General features: G+C 45.0%; 1 protein-coding gene across 1 annotated transcript in view; it reads right to left on the reverse strand.

Annotated features, from left to right (window-relative positions):
• LOC121282468 (sodium- and chloride-dependent neutral and basic amino acid transporter B(0+)-like) overlaps positions 1-22,615 on the reverse strand; it is a 57,089-nt gene that overhangs the window by 28,896 nt on the left and 5,578 nt on the right. Inside the window, exons 2-4 of the mRNA XM_041196171.1 lie at positions 8,932-9,063; positions 6,867-7,034; positions 5,042-5,180 (exon numbers count right to left, since the gene is read on the reverse strand). Of these exons, the coding sequence (XP_041052105.1) occupies positions 5,042-5,180; positions 6,867-7,034; positions 8,932-9,037 (413 nt within the window). The 5' untranslated portion in view covers positions 9,038-9,063. The remainder of the gene's footprint in view (positions 1-5,041; positions 5,181-6,866; positions 7,035-8,931; positions 9,064-22,615) is intronic.

Genomic DNA, 22,615 nt, shown 5'->3' on the forward strand with positions numbered 1-22,615 from the left:
GATTCCTCTTCAAAGGTTTCTTCTGGACTTCATTGGAGGCCCTGGGTCATGGACTCTGTCGGCTGTTTCCTAGATGTACCTGAGAAAGCAAACAGAGATAATTAGTACATGGCAGTGGCCTGTGAAAGAGGACACATCACTCACAGCATGGATGTTGTACTACTGGATCCTCACTTGGTAGAGCAGCGCCGACCACACCATCAGCACAGGACCAATCTGGATCCTTGCCAGCCAACTGGATGGCTCTGTTTCGAAAGTCCGTGAGGACCTTGATTTCGGGCATTTTGCCACCAGCCTGTGTCTCTCTCTCTCTTCTTGTGTGCCAGCTTGTCCTGCATGGATAGAGATGGAGAAAGTTTAAACAGGATACTTGCTGGACCAGATGATAAATGTGCCTGGCATATATGGATGGTGAGTGGTCCCATGGTTGGGATGAGGACAATGAAGGTTTTTGTGAAAGAGTGAATGGTGATGTCCCGTGAACCAGCAGTGAGTGAGGGCCCTGTGGATGTGTGATGGGTTTGTGAGTGTGTGAGTCAAAAGTGATGAGAAGAGTGACTTACCCTGGCGGAATGGAGGAGATCATTCATCCTCTTGCGGCACTGGGTGGTTGCCCTTCTTTGAAGGGCATTGGCACTGACCACCGCTGCCGCTGCCTCCCAAGCTGGGTTAGTGCTGTTGCTGCCCATCCTGCAGCTAGGGCAGGGGTAGAGGACATCCCTGCAGGCCTCCACGGGATCCAGAAGTCAAGCAAGAGACGTGTCACTGAACCTGGGGCCTACAGCCTTCTTCAGTTTCAGGGCCATGTCTCTTGGGCAGCAGTGGTGAGCTAGAAGCAATGAATGCTGTGCTTGTGGCTGGCCTTTAAACATGGCTCCTAGTGTGATGCAATGGCAGGTTGATGGCGGGCGGGTGAATGAGGAGCCTGTCGGCGGGCTGCACGCCATTTTACCCGTCCGCCACCGCACTTAGTGCGAATTTGGGAAAATTCCGTCCTCTGTGATTGGTCAGGAAATCCAGATGTGGGACTTTAAACAGCCATAGGAAATCCCACAGCTGCGCTGATCAGGCTCCCAGCCCACCTCAGCCAATACACTTCACCTCATTCCCACAAAAAGTAGTTCGGTTCCATTAGCATTTCACCCTGTATCTCCAATTATGGACATACATAGAAACAAATAGGGTAGAATATGCCCGACCTGAATGAGCATAAAATGATGCACGATGACATTGGGTAAGCGCCCCATCTTCATCGCGCACTCATGCGTTATTTCAGTCAGCAGGTGTGCGCAAGAGTCGGCAGCGCGCCTGCCGGCAATTAACAGGCCTATTAAGGCCTTTAAAGTAAAACTGAATGAAATTTTTCACTGCCTGTCCAACCTTACAGTTGGCGGGCAGGTGAAAAGGCCAAGCGGCCTTTGGATGTTTTAGGAAACCTCATCCACAGGCAGGATGAGGTTTCCAACAGCAATTAAACATTAAATTAAAAGTGTTTACATTTCATTCATAACAAGGGTCTCTCTCACATTTTAGTGCCTAATAAACTCACTCTTTCTTTCACTCAAGAAAGCCTTGTTAAATTAGTTCCTTTTATAGCATAAATATATTTGAACTGGGAAAAGGTATTCATTAAGGAAGGGATTCTTTTTTATTAACTTTGTTGCAACCAACTGTGGAGTTTGAACAAAGAAAGGGAGCCGATTCATCCCTCCTCACCCGGGAGCATAACAATTGAGGTGCCTCGTCCGGGCTCATAACAAATTGGGGGAACCTCGCCCAGGGATCAGTCGTAACATCTGCCTTTCAATAAGATCATGGCAGATTCAATTGTGACCTCAACACCATTTTCCTGTCTATCCCCTATTCCTTTTGTCTCCCTTGTCAATCAAGAATCTATCTAACAGTCTTAAAAACATTCAATGACTTGTACCTCCACTGCTCTCTGGGAAATAGAATTCCACGGACCAATGATGCTCAAGGAAAAAAATTTTCTCCTCATCTCCATCTTAAATGGGAGACCCTTTATTTTTAAACTGTATTCCCGATTCCAATTGGGAAACATCCTCTCAACAAACACTGTCAATTCCCCTCAGGATCTTACATGTTTAATTCTTCTAAACTCCAATGGATACAGGCCCAACCTGTTTAAGCTTTCCTCATGCGACAACCCCTTCATCCCAGAATCAGTCGAGTGAACCTCCTCTGAATAGCATCAAATGCTAGTATATCATTTCTCAAGTAAGGAGGCTAAAACTGTACAAAGTGCTTCAGATGTGGTCTCACCAGTGCTCTGTATAAATGTAGCAAAATATCTCCACTTAATATATTCCATCCTGTTTGCAATAAATAATAACATTCCATTTGCCTTTCTAATCATTTGCTGCACCCACATACTAACTTTTTGTAATTCATATACCAGGACACCCCGATCCCTCTGAACCGTGAGTTTTGCAGTCTTTCGCCATTTAAGTAACGTACTACTTTTCTATTTTTCCTGCCGAAATGGACAAGTTCACATTTTCCCACTCCATTTGCCAATTTTTTGCCCACGCACTTAGCTTATCCAAAATTCCTTTGTAGATATTTTTGTGCTCACAATTTACTTTTCCATCTATATTTGTGGCATCAGCAAATTTAACAAACATACATTCAATTGCTTCATCCAAGTCATTTATATAGATAGTAAATATTTGAGATCCCAGCACTGATCCCTATGGCAATCCACTGGTTACAGCTTGCTAACCCAAAAATGACCCATTTATCCCTACTCTCTGATTCCTGTTACCCTCTAGACAATCTGTTGCCTCCTATACCATGAGCTCTCATTTTGTGTAGTAACCTTTGATATGGCACCTTATCAAAGGTCTTTTGGAAATCCAAGTCGACAGGTTCCCCTTTATCCATGTTGTTTGTTACTTCCTTATTATTATTATTTTCTAAGTTTCCTTCCGTAACCTCTTTAACAATAGATCCTAGCATTTTCCCTATGACAGATATTTGGCTAACTGACAGGTAGTTTCCTACTTTCTGCCTGCTTCCTTTCTTGAATGGAGGACTTACATTTGCTATTTTCGAGTCTGATGCTACCTTTCCAGAATCAAGAGTATTTTGGAAAATTACAACCGATGCATCTACTATCTCAGCAGTCACTTATTAACGGGCTCTAGGATGAAGTCCAACAGGTTCTGGTGACTTGCTTGCCTTTAGTTCTAATAGTTCTCTCAGTAACCTTCCCCTAGAGATTTCAATTGGTTTAAGTTCCACCCTCCGTTTCACCTCTTGATTTACAAGTATTTCTGGAATATTATTTTTGTCCTCTACAGTGAAGACAGACAAAATACCTGTTCAACGCTTCTGCCATTTCCTTAACTTCCATTATTAATTCCCCAGACTCATTCTCTGGAGGATGAATGCTCAATTTAACTACTTTATCCCTTTTTCAATATTTGCAGAAACTCTTACTATCTGTTTTTATATTTCTAATGAGTTCTCTCCCACACTAAGTTTTCCCTCCTTATTAATTTTTAAGTCATTCTTTGCTGATCTTTAAATTCCAATTTCCTGAACTACTATTAATCCTCATAGTATCAAATTGAAAGGAAAAACATACAATTTTATCTTTAATGTCCTTAGTTGGCCATGAATGGTGCACTCATCACCGACAATCTTTCATTCTCGCTGGAATGTAGCTTTGTTGAATGTTATGAAATATCTCCTTAAATGTTAGAAACTGCATTCCTACTGCCCTATCCCTCAAAGTATTTTCTCAGTTCACTTTAACCAACTCCATCTTCATATCCTTGATATTGTCTTTATTTAAATTTAAAACATTAGTTTTAGACCAATTCTTCTCTTCCTCAAATTGAATGCGAAATTCAATTATATTATCATCACTGCTATCTGGAGGCTCTTTTACTTGGAGGTCATAAATTAATCCATCCTTTTTGCACACTACCATGTCTAAAATAACCCGCCGTCTGGTTTGCTCTAGAACATGCTCTATAAGATATTGTCCTGAAAATACTCTATGAACTCATCTTCCCGGCTACCTTAGCCAATCTGATTTATCCAATATATATGTAGATTAAAATCACCTATGATTATTGAAGCACCTTTCTCACAAGCCCCCGTTATTTTGTTCTGTATATTCCATCTTACATCATTGTTGATGTTAGAAGGGCTAGAAACAACTCCCTCAAAAAACTTTTCCCCCTTTGTTATTTTTTATCTCAAACCAAACTGATACTACATCTTGATATTTAGAACTAAGGTCACCTCTCATCATTGTACTCATGTCATCCTTAATTAACAGAGCAACACCACTACCTTTCCTGCCTAAAAACAAAAAAACTGCAGATGCTGGAAATCCAAAACAAAAAGAATTACCTGGAAAAACTCAGCAGGTCCGGCAGCATCGGCGGAGAAGAAAAGAGTTGATGTTTCGAGTCCTCATGACCCTTCGAAAGAACTTGAGTTCGAGTCCAAGGAGTCCTTGGACTCGAACTCAAGTTCTGTCGAAGGGTCATGAGGACTCGAAACGTCAACACCTTTCCTGCCTTCCTGTCCTTCAGAAATATCAAGTGCATTCAGCTCCGTCACATTGTTAAACATGATACCTGCTTCCAGACAGTTTCCCCCAATTCAGTTCCCAGGCCTATGGGTTAAATACAATACTGTATTCAATTAAGACACAGAGAAAGGGATATCGGTCACTGCTAATTGGAATCATTTAATGTTTAGAATTCTGGTTGTGAATCTCTCTCTTGAAGAAGTCAATTCAAATGTTCAATAAATGTTTCAGTGTACAAATATTCTTAAAGTAAACCTGCAGTGTCAGAAACCAGGGAGCTGTTAACTAATGAAAGGGCCCCTGCTGTGGTGTTATTTTGTCACAGGTGTATGGTGTAATTAGTAGCTCTATCTAAATCAATCAGCTTTTCACTCATTAAATGGGCCATTCAACCAACCAACCTTCTCGAGAGGATGCTACTGGTACATCTGTGCAGGTTATAGGTGCTACTATCTGTAATAATTTACTTACTTCCAGTATTGCTCACTTGGACCCTGGTGAGGAACGTCGATTTCTGATCCATTTGGACAAGTTTCATTGTTTGCATGCAGCCATGTTGTATTAACGATTTCAAAATATCCATCATCCAGAGTGAGATTGCAAAGTGGATCTAGAAAATGTGGAATGTGTTTTAGGGTGACATTTCGTTGGGAATGATGCTGTCATTTCTAGTGATATAATCAGGGTCACTGTTTCACTCTGACTGAATCAGTCCAATCCCTTTTATTACATGGGTGAAGTTACAGATGGGTCAGAACACAGGGGTACATCAGCACATTCCACTCAGAACAGTCCAGCTCTGGTGCTCATTCTACTTGTAAAAGCAGATTTTATTTGGCATATTCTGCAATCACAAAACCAGATTAAAACATTAAACTATAAACGGTTCCTTCAACGTGTCATGATTATTACTGATTAATGTCATGGTTAATATATTTTTAAAAATATTATCGCTGTAGGATTCCTTGTGGTGGGGTGATCTCCTGGTCCTTTGTTATAACTAGGGATCGGCAGGAAAAATCAAATCTTTCCGGTCAGTTGATCTGCTCTTCCTCAAGGTGAATACAGGGTTGGGGGTGCAGTGGGTGGAGTCGAGGTTTAATTGTATTGGCTTGGGGATAGTCAGGTTGGGTTGCCATTGTAATACATATCCACATTGCAATACATATGCCCATTGAAATAAATGTCCCCACTGTAATAAATGTCCCAATTGTAACAAAGTCAGTTTCCCCGGCATCCCAGGTATGCCAATCTGGGTATATACACACTTTTTGAACAAAGTATCTGTGAAAGCGATGCAGCCATCTCCTGTGGGGCTTCACTTTTTGAGACTCGGGTCTCTGGATCCATTTCACTTCTTCCTCCGATACTGTAAATGCAGCCTGAGAGTGAGTGACTTTATTCATTTTCTGAAGAAGATATGATGCCTCCATCGGTTTTCTTTCTGGTCAGTTGATCTGCTCTTCCTCAAGGTGAACACAGGGTTGGGGGTGCAATGGGTGGAGTCGAGGCTTAGTTGTGTTGGCTTGGGGATAGTCAAGTTGGGTGGTGTCAGGGGTGTAGTCGGGTGCTTGTGGAGTGATTGGGGGGGCGGGGTTAGTTGTGCAGTTACCCATGTGTTGGACCAGATTCTAATCTGTCTGAGCTTTCCTGGGTAACTACCCAGATAAGTACTGCAGAACTGTACTAAGTCTCTGACTTTAGCATAGGAATTGGAGATCTTCGTGGAGGATCCAGGGAGCAGGGGAATTGCCCATTGGAAGTTTAAACTTCCTGGGCAATTCCCACCGAGTACCGCGTGTGAGGACATTTGCATGGTCCCGCGTACCTCTTCAGTCATACGTCAGGTCTCCGATAGTCTGGAAACTGGAACATTTGGCCCAGGATGAAGCAAATGGTGAGCACACTGAACCATAGAATTGCTGGCTTCCCCAATCTGCTCAGAGCAATGGACAGAACACAAATGGCACTGAATTTCCCTTTCAGAAGCGACAAAGCTACATCAACAGAAAGGCTTCAATTCCTGAAATGTGTAGATCATCTGCAATTCCTGCCTCAGTATCCTGTCACATTGTTTTCTTTGAGCACAATTCAATAATAGCAAATATGCTCACCACTGGGGTGTCCAGTGGAATGATGCAGAATTAGCAAAAGGCTTCCTCCCTGTTCTAGTGACTGATGACACTCCTTCATGTCTCACAGGCTGAAGTGGAGGGAAGTTACAACCAGGTGCATGTGCCTAGCAGACAGATCATTGAGAGCCCAATACCTTACCCAATTGAAGTGAAGACAGTACCTTTGAGACCCCTGCTGCATGTTTCATCTGCACTCCACCAGCTGCAGGAGTCTGCCCACGGCAGTGGGGATTGGAAGGAAGCAAACAAGTAGTACAGGCTGTAGGTGATGACGCAGTTGTAGGTGATGTCAAGAATTGTACTGGACAGGACCATAGTGATCCCCACACCTTAAAATAGAATGAGGAGCAGGAACTTCAATTAGCATTTATTTAATATTGAATTTTTTTTCAAATGGATTCAGCTGGTCAGGCAGGCCAATTTTGTTATTATCAGCTATTTCTGTCATTATCTCTATGTTTATGTGGCTTCAGAATTATTGCATAGATTAGGAAAGCTGCCAAGCAGTTTAATACAATGAATAAAACATATAATTTTTTAATATAAAAATATCAAAGTTATGCTTTTATCCTATTCAGAAGTCAGACTTCCTGGCAAAATAATCTAGAGAAATATAACATATGAAGATAAAAAGAGAGAGACAGGCATTTCCTTCTCATTTTCATGACCAGGGAAATTCAGGAATTTAGAACTAGCTGTAATCTACAGAGAAACAATTTAACCTCAGGACTAACCCACATAATAGCACTTCATTTGTCTGATTTTAATGGGCAAGTTCATCACAGCTCTCTGCAGCAGCAATAAAGTCTCTGTCCTCATAAAATGGCTTATCGACTGAAATTGTGAGCATTACCAGGATAGATGAGTTGATGAAATAATTAGGGGTAAATGGATTTTCTGATCACTTCCTCATTCTCAAAGAAAATAAGCAGGAAGTTGTTAAATGATGCAAGTGGGTTGTTAACTCCTACCCCATTTCTAACCCATTCTGGGGTTTGTTCCCACAGGTGCTGCATACCCTCTAGTCTTCTGTCCAAGTGAACATTCTTCACCCAAGAAGCTAAACAATGAACATCATTAACTATTAACTTGGAGGAACATCCTAACTTGGCCCAGTCCAGTCCTCACCAATGTTCATAGCCCACATGTGTGCTTTTCGGGAACATTTGGCAATCAGTGACAGAATCCTTCTTGGTCTAAAGTCACAGAGACAGCTCTAGAGCTGTTGCCCAAGACTAGCTGCATTGTTGAGGTACATGTGTCAATTAGTTTCTTTTAATTTTAAATAGCACACCAACTCTCATTCTTTCTCTCAAAACTTTCTCAATGTGTTTACTTTTCTCATCAAGCTTCTCATGAGACAGGCACATCACTATACACAGGGAGACTGAGTTCCATCCTCCACTTGATATCAATGGAAAATATTTGCCCACATGTTTAAATCCCTTTCAGTGGCCTATTGCTGCATAGGGTTGCCAACCCTCCAGGATTGGCCTGGAGACTAGAGGATCTGCAGATCAATCTCCAGGGCGCTGCTGTGTGCACCCTTGGAGAAAAATCACAGGCAAAGAACTTAGGTCCTCGCCATGGCATGTCTCCCCTCGGTGGATGTGGCGAGCCATTTAAATCTCCATTCAGTTTGGCGGGACTGTAATATCCCATGGGGTGGAAAGGGCTGTAAAATCCTGGCCAGAGGGACACTAAAAAAGATTGACAAAAAAGATTTTCTTTGAACATTTCTCTTCACCAGACATAAATATACTGAAAATGGAAAAAAAAAAGATTGCTTGGCTGCCAATCAACCATCATCCAATTGGGCAATGAGTTTTTTTGCTTTCCAATTGGCCGAGGAAGACAGCAATTGGCTGGCAAATGGCTGGAGCATTGGAAAAGTCATGTGATGGCAAGCCTATTGCTGCATCTAAATCAAACAAGTAACATTTCAATGCACTGTCACTTCTTTTGGAAAAATGAAACATAAAAATAGCATCAATGCTAATGACTCAGTAACAGGTAGAGGGGTCTCCAGGTATTGGGTCTAATATCTGACTAAACTGAGAATGAAAGATAAAAACATTACATTTGCTGCATGTCTGTTCTCTGTATCTGTCTTTGCAAAAGCAAATGGCAGATCAGATTGCAAACAGGATACCAGCAAGGCTGGTTTCATCCTCCATACACCACTGCGAATTAACACTCTTATTCATTTGCTAAATGAATATTAACCTTGCATCATTGGCACGGCTTTCCACACTGCAACAGGTCCGAGGCTGGCAAACTGCCCAAAGGAAGATTCCAAGAAAAACATTGGCATAGCAATGAGTGCCAGCATGAGTGTGTAGGGAATAAGAAACGCACCTGGAAAATATAGTAAAGGAAAGCTGAAATATATTGTATGGATGTTAGATTTATTCACACAATTTTGGTGTGGAAGTTAAAAAACTGTATATTTCACATTAACACGAACTAAAATTGCCATTGACAGAACAGTGTGACTGCAGATTGCAATTTTACTCAACATCTGAATACTAAACATTCAAAAACAACATTCAGGCTCTTTATCCTATTACAATATTCCCAGCTCTTCAGTTCATTTCACTTGAGATTCTCAGATTAACTGACACAAAGTGAATGCTCTATTTCAGCACAGTCCAACGAGTTTACAGAGATATTATTATGTGCTCTTTTCTGTAGATGAAAACATAGTCTGTGTTTCCCGCAGAAACCTTTTCCTTTGATTTCTCGCAGGAATGGAGGATCAATCATTATCGTTGAAATGATAGAACATCAATGTGAGTAACTATATCATTGTAACTATAAAGATCCCACCAGCCCTGAACCTCAACAATATTTTTCAATCAAACTTTGTATGTATTGGAGCCTTCCCTTCAGCTGATATTCCAGACTCGTTCATTACATCCCTGAGTATGGCCTTTTCAAAGGGGCACAGCGGTAAGCAGTCAGGAGGGGCTGGCCCTGGGAGTCCTCAACATTGACTCTAAATCCCATGAAGTCTCATAGTTTTGACAAGGAAAATCCTGATCAAATGGGCAGATAAGTGGCAGATGGAATTTAACCCTGAAGAGTGTGAGGTGATTCACTTTAGAAGGAGTAATTTAACAAGGAAGTAGTCAATGAGTGGCATGGCACTCGGAAGTTCTGAGGAACAAAGGGACCTTGGCGTGTGTGTCCATAGATCTCTGAAGGCGGAGGGGCACGTTAGTGGGGTGGTGAAAAAGGCATATGGGAGACTAGCCTTTATCAATCGAGGCATAGATTACAAAAGTAGGGAGGTCATGTTGGAGTTATATGGAACCTTGGTGAGGCCACAGCTGGAGTACTGTGTGCAGTTCTGGTCGCCACATTATAGGAAGGATGTGATTGCACTGGAGGGAGTGCAGAGGAGAATCACCAGGATGTTTGAGAGAAGCACAGTTGACGTTTCAAGTCCGCATGACTCTTCAGCAGAACTAATTAAAAATAGAGAAGGGGTGAAATATAAGCTGGTTTAAGTGGGGGTGGGTTGGGACAAGAAGAGCTAGGTAGAGGGCCAGTGATAGGTGGAGCTAACCAAAAGATTTCACAGACAAAAGGACAAAGAGGTGTTGGAGGTGGTGATATTATCTAAAGGAAGGTGCTAATTAAGGGTAGAAAGCAGGACAAGCAAGGTACAGATAGCTCTAGTGGGGGTGGGATGGGGGGAAGGAATCAAAAAAGGCTAAAAGGTAGAGATAAAACAATTGATGGAAATATATTTAAAAATAATGGAAATAGGTGGGAAAAGAAAAATCTATATAAATTATTGGAAAAAACAAAAAGAAGGGGGAAAATCGGAAAGGGGGTGGGGATAGAGGAGAGAGTTCATGATCTAAAGTTGTTGAACTCAGTATTCAGTCCGGAAGGCTGTAAAGTGCCTAGTCAGAAGATATTCCTTCAGTTTGCGTTGAGCTTCACTAGAACAATGCAGCAAGCCAAGGACAGACATGTGGGCATGAAAGCAGGGTGTTTGAGAGGAGCACAGTTGACGGTTCAAGTCCGCATGACTCTTCAGCAGAACTAATTAAAAATAGAGAAGCGGTGAAATATAAGCTGGTGTTGAAATGGCAAGCGACAGGTGTTCTGGGTGATGCTTGCGGACAGACCGAAGGTGTTCTGCAAAGTGGTCACCCAGTCTGCCTTTGGTCTCTCCAATGTAGAGGAAACCACATTGGGAGCAACGAATGCAGTAGACTAAGTTGAGGGAAGTGCAAGTGAAATGCTGCTTCACTTGAAATGAGTGTTTGGGCCCTTGGACGGTGAGGAGAGGGGAAGTGAAGGGGCAGGTGTTGCATCTTCTGTGGTTGCATGGGGAGGTGCCGTGGGAAGGGGTTGAGGTGTAGGGGGTGATGGCAGAGTGGACCTCTTTTGGTTAGCTCCACCTATCACTGGCCCTCTACCTAGCTTTTTGTCCCAATCCACCCACCCCCCTTTAAACCAGCTTATAGTTCACCCCTTCTCTATTTTTAATTAGTTCTGTTGAAGAGTCATGCGGACTTGAAACGTCAACTGTGCTCCTTTCCACCGATGCTGCCAGACCTGCTGAGATTTTCCAGGTAATTTTGTTTTTGTTTTTGTTTTGGATTTCCAGCATCCGCAGTTCTTTGCTTTTATCTCTGCGTTTAATTGACTGTCACATCTCTTCAAGGAATGCCTACCTTGAAGAAGTTTTGCTCTTCTCTCCGTCAGGATTTTCGTATCTCTCTTTTGCCTTGTTCATCTTCATTGCTTTCCATTTCTCTCCTGGTGTTTGACAAGGTGTTTACTAAAACCCGATTCACAGCCATATTTCCTTCCTCAGTGACTGTCTCCGTCTCCGACTTACCCCACGTGGATTTCAACTGAAATTCCATCCCTCATGTTTCGAACCCACCCAGGATTATAGGTATCTCCGGGATATACAACACTCCTTGGACTGCTGTTCTCGTCACATTCGGAGATCCACGCTCAGTGCCATGCACCACCATATGAACACACTCGACCTCACCCTCCAGCAGCACCGCCGCACCTTTTTTCAAAGCTGTGCATGCCCCCAGTTTCATTTTATTCTTCGTCTCATCCGACACCTCAACAAGTAACTTTTTCTCTTTCTCTCAAGTGCAAAGCAATGCAAGTTCCAACAATTCATCGACACCAATACCCATCCAGGACCCTCTACCCCTGCCTGTCCCTCTTCCCCATCCCGTCTTCCAATCCCAGCCCCGGCTGTGCATTCACCATACCCCGTGACCTTCCCTCTCCGACGCTGAACATTCAGTGCTCAGCATAGGACTTAGTTTCACACACATCTCAATGAATTTCGGGCTCGGCAAAACGCTGAACTCTTTTTCCTCTGCCTTCGTCTCCGTGCTCACTTCTTTGGGCAGGAGTCCTCTCCCCATTCAATGGATCCATTTACCCACCTCCAATATTCTCCCTCCACCTGCACCCCTCCCTCTGGATTCTTACCTTCTCTTGATCTTTTCATTGAGAACTGTCGGTGTGACATTTAGTCATCTCAATTTCTCTGCTCCTCTCACCCATTCTGACCTGTCTCTCTCTGAACTTGCTGCACTCCGTTCTCTCAGGTCCAACCTTAACATTGTCATCAAACCCGCTGACAAGGGTGGTGCTGTTGTTGTCTGGCGCACTGACTCTACCTAGCAGAGGCTGAGCATCAACTCGCAGACACTTCCTCTTACCTCTCCCTGGACCATGACCCCACCACTGAACATCAAGCCATTGTTTCCAGGACTGTCATTCACCTCATCTCCTCTGGAGATCTTCCTTCCACAGCTTCCAACCTGACAGTCTCCCAATCTCGGATGGCCCGCTTCCACCTCCTACCCAAAATCCACAACAGGACTGTCCCGGCAGACCGATCGTGTCAGCCTGTTCCTGCCCCATGGAACTCATTTCTCGCTATCTTGACTCCATTCTCTCTCCGCTTGTCCAGTCCCTTCCCACCTATATCAGTGATTCCTCTGACACCCTACATCATATCAACAATTCCAGTTCCCTGGCCCCAACTGCCTCCTCTTCACCATGGACGTCCAATCCCTCTACACCTCCATCCCCCACCGGGATGGTCTGGTGGCTCTCTGCTTCTTCCTTGAACAGAGGCCTGAACAATCCCCATCCACCACCACTCTCCTCCGTCTGGCTGAACTTGTTCTCACACTGAACAATTTCTCCTTTAACTCCTCTCACTTCCTCCAAATAAAAGGTGTGGCTATGGGTACCCGCATGGGCCCCAGCTATGCCTGTCTCTTTATGGGGTATATGGAACATTCCTTGGTCCAGTCCTACTGCGACCCCCTTCCACAACTCTTTCTCCGGTACATCGATGATTACTTCGGTGCTGTTTCATGCTCTCGTCGGGAACTGGAAAAATTTATTAATTTTGCTTCCAATTTCAACCCCTCCATCATTTTCACGTGGTCCATCTCTGACACTTCCCTTCCCTTCCTTGAACTCTCTGTCTCAATTTCTGGTGATAGACTGTCCACCAATATCTATTACAAGCCTACCGACTCCCACAGTTACCTCGATTACAGCTCCTCACACCCCGCTTCCTGTAAGGACTCCATCCCATTCTCTCAGTTCCTTCGCCTCCGTCGCATCTGCTCTGATGATGCCACTTTCAAAAACAGTTCCTCTGACATGTTTTCCTTCTTCTTTAACTGAGGTTTTCCACCCACGGTGGTTGACAGGGCCCTCAACTGTGTCTGGCCCATCTCCCGAGCATCCGCCCTCACACCTTCTCCTCCCTCCCAGAAACATGATAGGGTCCCCCTTGTCCTCACTTATCACCCCACCAGCCTCCGCATTCAAAGGATCATCCTCCGCAATTTTCGCCAACTCCAGCGTGATGCTACCACCAAACACACCTTCCCTTCATCCCCCCCCGGTGGCATTCCATAGGGATCGTTCCCTCCGTGACACCCTGGTCCACTCCTCCACCCCCTACACCTCAACCCCCTCCCATGACACCTTTGCATGCAACCGCAGAAGATGCAACACCTGCCCCTTCACTTCCTCTCTCCTCACCGTCCAAGGGTCCAAACACTCATTTCAAGTGAAGCAGCATTTCACTTGCACTTCCCTCAACTTAGTCTACTGCATTCGTTGCTCCCAATACGGTTTCCTCAAACATTGGAGAGACCAAACGCAGACTGGGTGACCGCTTTGCAGAACACCTTCGGTCTGTCTGCAAGCATTACCTAGACCCACTGTCACTTGCCATTTCAACACTCCACCCTGCTCTCATGCCCACATGTCTGTCCTTGGCTTGCTGCATTGTTCCAGTGAAGCTCAATGCAAACTGGAGGAACAGCACCTCATCTTCTGACTAGGCATTTTATAGCCTTCCGGACTGAATACTGAATTCAACAACTATAGATCATGAACTCTCTCCTCCATCCCCACCCCCTTTCTGATTTTCCCCCTCCTTTTTGTTTTTTCCAATAATTTATATAGATTTTTCTTTTCCCACCTATTTCCATTATTTTTAAATGTGTTTCCATCAATTGTTTTATCTCTACCTTTTAGCCTTTTTCGATGCCCTTCCCCCACCCCCACTAGAGCTATCTGTACCTTGCTTGTCCTGCTTTCTACCCTTAATTAGCACATTCCTTAGATAATATCACCACCTTCATCACCTCTTTGTTCTTTTGTCTGTGACATCTTTTGGTTATCTCCACCTTTCAATGGCCCTCTACCTAGCTTTTCTTTCCCAACCCCGCCTCCCCTTAAACCAGCTTACATTTAACCCCTTCTCTATTTTTAATTAGTTCTGTTGAAGAGTCATGCGGACTCGAAACGTCAACTGTGCTCCTCTCCACTGATGCTGCCAGACCTGCTGATTTTCTCCAGGTATTTTTGTTTTTGTTTTTGTTTTGGATTTCCAGCATCCACAGTTCTTTGCTTTCACCAGGATGTTGCCTGGGATGAAACATTTAAGTTATGAGGAGAGGTTGGATCGACTTGGGTTGTTTTCGTTGGAGCAGAGAAGACTGAGGGGTGACCTGATTGAGGTGTACAAGATTATGAGGGTCATGGACAGGGTGGATAGTGAACAGCTGTTCCCCTTAGTTGAAGGGTCAGTCACGAGGGGACATAAGTTCAAGGTGAGGGGCAGGAGGTTTAGGGGGGTTGTGAGGAAAAACTTTTTTACCCAGAGGGTGGTGACGGTCTGGAATGTGCTGCCTGGGAGGGTGGTGGAGGTGGGATGCCTCACATTCTTTAAAAAGTACCTGGATGACCACTTGGCATGTCATAAAATTCAAGGCTATGGGCCAAGTGCTGGTAAATGGGATTAGGTAGGTAGGTCAGGTGTTTCTCACGTGTTGGTGCAGACTCGATGGGCCAAAGGGCCTCTTCTGCACAGTGATTCTGTGATTCTGTGATTACCATCTACCTGTGTGAAGACTCCTTCTCGAGGAACAACACTTAGATGTGGGGCTAACGTAACAATGCTGTAGGCTTCTGAACTGATTGTTACTGGTACAAGTTCCTATTGGATTCCCACTGTTCATCTCACAGGCTCAGTATCCACATTGGATCTCTGGTTACTGTGGATGGGACAAAAATATCCCCAGGCTTTTATGGCACAAATACACGCTGTGGTGGATCCAATGGAGTCAAAGGGAAAAGCAAAACATTTCAGTGCATGTATTCTTTCTCAGCTCCTATCCATGGTGAAGGTTTAAGCAGAATCCATGTTTAATAGTTCCACCACTTTCTGCTGAACAGAATCACAAGGATGTGTTAGAAAGCAAGTTGCCCCAGGTTATTGCAAACGTAGCCTCTGGATGTTCCACACACCAATATCCTTAATTGCATTTATTTATATGGCTCTGTGAAAACTCATCGCATTTTTCATATAAAGGCTGGAACTGCAATTACTTGCTTAAATGCATCAACTTTAGAACAGAAAACGTAGGAAACAAGTTAATAACACTATTGGTCTTGTTATGATATGGCAGGTGGTAATTGCCGTACTGACCAAATTCCAATGGGAAATTTGGCCAAGCTATCACAATGATTTGCAGTTTGTATTTTTATTATGAGAAGGTATGTGCAACAAAGTCAGAAGTAAAGATCCCACTTTAAATGTTAAATTAAAACAATTATTAACAAGAGGAAAGAAAAGTAAACACATGATTACAGTACACACTTACATTTAATCTTACAACTTTTCCCAAAAGATTTCTCCTTAGCTAGATTCCCAAATAAACACCGTTAGTAAACACTTCTCCTCAGAGAGTTACCACTGCTTGATAGGTGATTGCCAACTTCTTTGAAGTCACTCACCTGTCTAGAACTTCACTTACCTTCAGCTGTACTTTCCTGCTGCCAGCTTTCACCACAGCATGGGAGCAGCTTATGCAGCTCTATCTTGTACCTCTGACAAAGAGCGAGAGAAGCAGGAACACTAACACTAATAGCACCACCAATATTAGGAGCAAGACCAGCATCAACACCAACTGTCTTTTCCTCAACTGCATGCCCCTCTACAGGGGAGAGAGAGGTGGAGAAAGAGATCCAGTTCCAAGGAGGCGATACCACCCTCCCCCCACCACCCCGCCCCCAGCACTGCCCCAACCCTGACACAGGGTGTACTGATAGGGGATCAGTGCCCTCAACATGTCTAGCACTAGCTTTTCCTGACATCTGCAGCCTTGTAGAATAAAATCTCCTTCCCAGTGGAGGAGGTGGGTACCCATTGTCAGTGGCTGTCAAGGTGCCTGGCACTGGAAGGCAAACTCCATGCGTCTGTGCTTCTTGCTGGACTTTGTGCTCCCTTCTTCTGCAGGGAGTGAAAGCAGAATGGTGTGAGTATATGTATTGGATGTGGAGAGGAAGGAAGGACATGGTGACTGAGGCATTGGTGTGAGGGTACAAATGGATGAGGGTGAGTATGATTCCGATGGGGATGTGAGATGACTCAAGAGCGAGGAATGAATGGACCTACAAGGTGTGTTTTTTTGAGGATTGGGGCTCAGGAGAATGCTGGGATAGTCAGAGTGTGAGGCTTAGCACCTCAAAGCATTATGACACTCACTATTCCACCCTCCTGAAGTCTTGGATTCTCTTGGTGCACCGTCTCCAGGTTGGTGGGAGCAACTCCTGCTGCTGACTTTCCTCGATCACTTCCATTTACGCTGCCTGGTTGGAGAGGCTGCCCTCTTCCTCCAGTCCTTGGGAGAGCTCACCTCACTGCAGTCCCTCAGGTCCTGCAGCTGGACCTCCAGGTCAGAGTGCACAACCCAGAGAGCGGCCTTCCCAGGTCTCCTCTCCATTTCTGTGGTTGTTACAGCCTCAAAACTCCATCTCCAGCTGACCCATTCTAACATGTCCAAGTTCCTTTAGTTGAAAGTTTAACTTTGATGGAATAAGTGTGACATCCCATCCACCTTCTTTGTTTGACAGGGGAACCCAGAGATAGGATGCTAACGCCATGACTCAGAGCCTCAGTGAAGCCACTAAAGGGTTCAACAGAATCTTGACCTGGTAATGCTCCGTCCTTCTTAGCATTGCGCCCTTGCCAGTGAATAAATTCAGGGCCGAGAAAAGTTTTAGTTGCTGAGACCGGAGCTGAAGGAGTGTAGATGAGGCAGCCTGTTCAGAGAATATTCATTTGCTAACATTGGACTAGATTGTCAGGCAGCTGCGGAGGAAGTTTGCATGTCAGTGTGATTTATTGGAGTGGGGTGGGGGGGTGTTGCATTGTCGGTTGTGGAGTTACCCAGGCGTTAGGCTAGGTGTTTTTTGTCCAGGGTTTCCTGACTAACTATTCAGGTAGGTACATTGGAACTGTGTAAGTTCTGAGTTAGAGTTGAAGATTTTTGCACAGGCTCCCAGGGAGCAGGAAGCTCCACAAATATCCCCATCCTCAATGATGGGGGTGCCCAGCAGGTCAGTGCAAAAGGCAAGGCTGAAGCATTTGCTCCAATCTTAAGATAGAAATGCCGAACGGATGATCCATCTTGGCCTCTTCTACAGGTCCCCAGCATCACAGATGCCAGTCTTCAGCCAATTCGAATCACTCCACGTGATATCAAGAAACGGCTGAAGGCACTGGATACTGCAAAGGCTATGGGTCCTGACAATATTCTGGCAATAGCACTGAAGATTTGTGCTCCAGAACTTGCTGTGCCCCTAGGCCAAGCTGTTCCAGGTCAGCTACAACACTGGCATTTACCGAGGAATGTGAAAAAGTGGTCAGGTATGTACTGCGCACAAAAAGCAGAACAAATCCAAGCTGGCCAATTACCTCCCCATCAGTCTACTCTCGATCATCAGTAAAATGATGGTAGCGGTCATCAACAGTGCTATCAAAAAGCAGTTGCTTCGCAATAACCTGCTCACTGATGCCCAGTTTTGGTTCCACAAGGATCACTCAGCTCCTGTCCTCATTACAGCCTTGGTTCAAACATGGACAAAAGAGCAAACTCCAGGGGTGAGGAGAGAGTGAATTCCCTTGACATCAAGGTGTATTTGACCCGGTGTGGCATCAAGGAACCGTAGCAAAACTGGAGTCAATGGGGATAAAGGGGAAATCTCTCTTCTGGTTAGAGTCATATCTAGCACAAAGAAAGATGATTGTGGTTGTTGGAAGTCAGTCATCTCAGCTCCAGGACATCACTGCTCGAATTCCTCAGGGTAGTGTCCTCGGCTCAACCATCTTCAGCTGCTTCATCAATGACCTTCTTTCCATCAAGTGCCAATCAAGAGGGCTGCTTTGTCCTGGATGGTGTCAAGCTCCTTGAGTGTGTTGGAGCTGCAGTCATTGAGGCAAGTGGGGAGTGTTCCATCATGCTCCTGACTTGTGCCTTGGAGATGGTGGACAGGCTTTGGGAGTCAGGAGGTGAGTTACCCGTCGCAGGATTCCGAGCTTCTGACCTGCTCTTGTAGCCACAGCATTTATATAACTAGTCCAGTTCAGTTTCTGGTCAATGGTAACCTCCAGAATGTTGATGGTGGGGGATTCAGTAATGGTAATGCCTTTGGACGTCAAGGAGGGATGGTTAGTTTCACTCTTGTTGGAGATGGTCATTGCCTGGCACTTGTGTGGTTCAAATGTTACTTGCCACTTGTCAACCCAAGCCTGGGTATTGTCCAGGTCTTGCTGCATTTGGACATGGACTGCTTCAGTATCTGAGGAGTCGCGAATGGTGCTGAACATTTTGCAATCATCAGCGGACATCCCCACTTTTGACATTACGATGGGGGGAAGGTCATTGATGAAGCAGCGGAAGGTGGTTGGGCCGAGCACCTGGAAATCCCTCCCTTACAGCACTGTGGGTGTGCCTGGACTGCATGGACTGCAGCAGTTCAAGAAGGCAGCTCGCCACCACCTTCTCAAGGACAGTTAGGGATGGGCAATAAATGCTGGTTTAGCCAGTGAAGCTCATATCCCTTGGATGAATAAAGGAAAACAATGTTGAACCAAAGGGTTTGGGCCAATGTTTACAGACTTACACACAGCACTCTGACTCTAAAGGCTGGGACTTTGACTTGGTTCTGATATTGGAAGAGATGTTGAGTAACACATAATATGGAAACATGAACATTGGAAACTAGTTCCTGGAGTTATAGGGCCAGACTAGAGGTCCCATCTTCAGAGTTGTTGCAGCTGCCTCACCAACAGCACAGGAGTGGGTGCCATGCAGCCCTGCTTGTTCTAAGGCCTCCACCATGGGGGTCAGGATGGACACAAATGGAACCCTTTACCTGTCTTGACCCATTCACTTTATATTATGGTCTTCTCTTACAAGCACAAAGATGAACACTAGCAGTGTTCATGGGGAACTGAAGGGGGTGTCTCTTCCTCTAGGCAGGGTTTGGCTAACTGGCTGGCTGTTGGAAGATCCTACCCAATTAAGAGTGAGGAGGCACAGGGCCCGATCAGTAAGAGTACGAAAGCAGCACTGCCTGTGATTGCTGACCTCCACAAGCTGCCAAGTGTAGCTTGCAGGAAGCATTCATGTGCCCTTACTATGGATCACTGGGCTGCACAATTACAGACCTTGTGCTCATGTCCATTAGGAAACTGCTAGTGTTCATCTTTGTGCTTGTAAGAGAAGACCATAATATAAATTGAATGGGTCAAGACAGGTAAATGGTTCCATTTGTGTCCATCCTGACCCCCATGGTGGAGGCCTTAGAACATGCAGGGCTGCATGGCACCCATTCCTGTGCTGATGGTGAGGCAGCTGCAACAACTCTGAAGAACTATCCAGTCTGCTTGATTAGCACCCCCATCCGTTTGCATTAATATTCCAACAAGCACTGGCACACCATGGCCGCAATGTATATTATCTACAGGATACACCACAGTAATTTACCAATTTACCAAACCAGACTTGCTAGGAATGTCCACATCCGTAGAATTAACTTGAAAAGTAACTACAAAAGTAGTGAATCATCTATTTACACACTGGCAAGGCAAATGTCTTTTGGTTTGATAATAATATTAATACAATGCATTTCACTTTTAACTAAAAACATGGGGCAGAATTTTCCCATCCTGTCTGTGGTGAATTTCATGGTGGGAGGGAGAGGGGAATCTCGCAGGTGCCCAAAAATAAGATCGGTTCTCAGGTGGTGTGAAAACAGTTTGCAATTCTCCTGATGGCGGGTGAATGGCGGATCAGGTATCCCACTGACTCGTGACATGAATACCATTTGCATCATTACCATCTCATGAATGCTCATTAACGATGCTGCTTGCCTGAATTACATGGTGCCTTCCAATCTTGTGTCACGCTAGCAGGAAATAATGCCAGTTTGAAAGACGGGGTGATGTGTAGTGGTCAGACCCTACTTTGCTCGCTTCTTCAAGTGAGTGCAACGTTCCTAGCCTACCTGCCACAATTCTGCACCGGTCTCATTGCATTGCCAGTGAAACGACATACTGCTGGGAGTGTAGGTTTGGTTTTTCCCGATGGCCGTTTCCATAGTCCTGGAGGACATCACTGTGCAGCAGTACTCTGGTAGAGCTGAACGCTTAAAAAGAGACTAGCATTTTGACTGGGGCAATGGGCTGGGAGTAAGATACCATACCCACGAGGGCCAAAGGGGCAGGGAGGCATTGCAAGGGATTTGTGGGAGTGGAAGGGAAATGATGGCAAGCAGAGGGAAGACTGAGGGGTGGGAAGCTTGGAGTCCAACAAGGGAAACTGAAACGCTGCCAATTAAGGGGGCGGATGGGATGCCACATATATGAGTGGGAGGGGTGCACACAGACACTGGAATATGAAAACATTGGGGTATTGTCTGTTAGTGTGGCACATGAGGGATAGGTTGCACTGAGACTTATGAAAGGGAGGGTAGGTGGAAAGGGAGACAGTGTGGTATTCAGTCATGAGGACAATGGGGAACTCATTGAAAGTCAAGTCCTTGGTCTGGGGCCAGCAGGTTGGAGTCAGGGCATAGAGACATTCCTTGGGCTGACAGTCAGGACTGAGAGTATAGGCTGTCCCTGGGCTCTGAGGGCCTCACCCTGCAGAGTGAGAGAGAAGAGACAATCCTGGGGTGCCATGCTATGGGGCCATGGAAGGGGTGTACGCTACATGGCTATGCATGGCATGCACATTGTACCCCTGCTCCAGGAAGGGGCCAGGGCTGTGTGCTCATATGGGATAATGCACAGCTTGATGCACAGGGTGTTTTCACAGACCGTGTCCATTGACTTGTTTGGCTCTGTACAGGTCTGCAGATTGGATGGTAATGGATGTGGGTGGTGTCTGCAGCCTGTATTTTGAGAAATGAAATAATGGGGTGGAGGATGTGCGGCTTTCTTGGGAGGGGGTCTCCTCTGCAGGTGTCCTTGCAAACAGCCTCTAGGCGGGAAGGGTAGCAAGGTCCACATGGGGCATGGGCATGTCACCAGTGATGGGCACGAAGGTGGGGGTGTAGGTCTTGTTGACCACAACAACAATGGGATCCAGTATTACTGGGGGAGGCTGGAGAATAACAGGAGTGAGCTCTACCTTCTAGCACGCAGACAGTGAGAGAAGGATAGTTGAAGCTGGTCCTGGAATAATAGTGCAGAACCACCATCTTGCACCAAATTAATGGTGCAGTTATAAATCGAAAGTAGAAGAGAATCTGCACAGCAGGAGCCTGGGGCAGTGTGGGAGGGGAGCTCTGCTGGAATAAGGAGACCTTTCTGGGGCACCCTCTAACTTGTTGCCATGAGATTAAACTGGAGTCAGAGCTGAGAGAAAGGAGGAAGTCCTCTTTTAGAAGGTAGCCTTTTGCTGCACTGTAACAGGGAAATGTAGGAGTCACTGGCTTAACATCACAGTCACTGCATTTCAACATTAACTTTTAGGAATGTGAAATTTGGGAATGCAGGCAACTGTCAAGGAAGCGCAGGTGCTGCATATATGGGATCCCATCAATGGCAGACTGTCATGTGCTTTCCAGAATTCACAATGGGCCAAGAGCATCCAATCATTAAACATGAGCAACTTATTGTTAATGAGTATTCCAGATTAGAGATTGGAGCACTGAGCAAGGTCAGGTCACACATGTCATTTAAACCTTCTCCAGCCTCTGTGAGATTAAGATGTAAAGCCTTAAGGATGGCTTCTTAAGTCACCTGATGTGTCTCTTAGTGCCTCAGATACAAGGCTGCATCAGTGACAAGGCTAGGGGGGCAGAAGCCATTCTAGACCATTACAATTGCTTTTGGTTACAGATTGTGAGCTTCACTATGTTCACCTGTTATTCATTAATCTATTCAATCCATCATTTCAGAGAGAAGGACAAATGAGTTATTGATTCAGGATGCAATGCTGCTTTTTTTTAGGATTCTAATAAAATGGAGGAGAAGAAGAAGGGACAGATGGTGCTGGGTGCAGTTTCAGGAGGAGACCTGCCT

This window comes from Carcharodon carcharias, chromosome 9 (assembly GCF_017639515.1).
Source record: "Carcharodon carcharias isolate sCarCar2 chromosome 9, sCarCar2.pri, whole genome shotgun sequence".
NCBI classification, from domain to species: Eukaryota; Metazoa; Chordata; class Chondrichthyes; order Lamniformes; family Lamnidae; genus Carcharodon; species Carcharodon carcharias.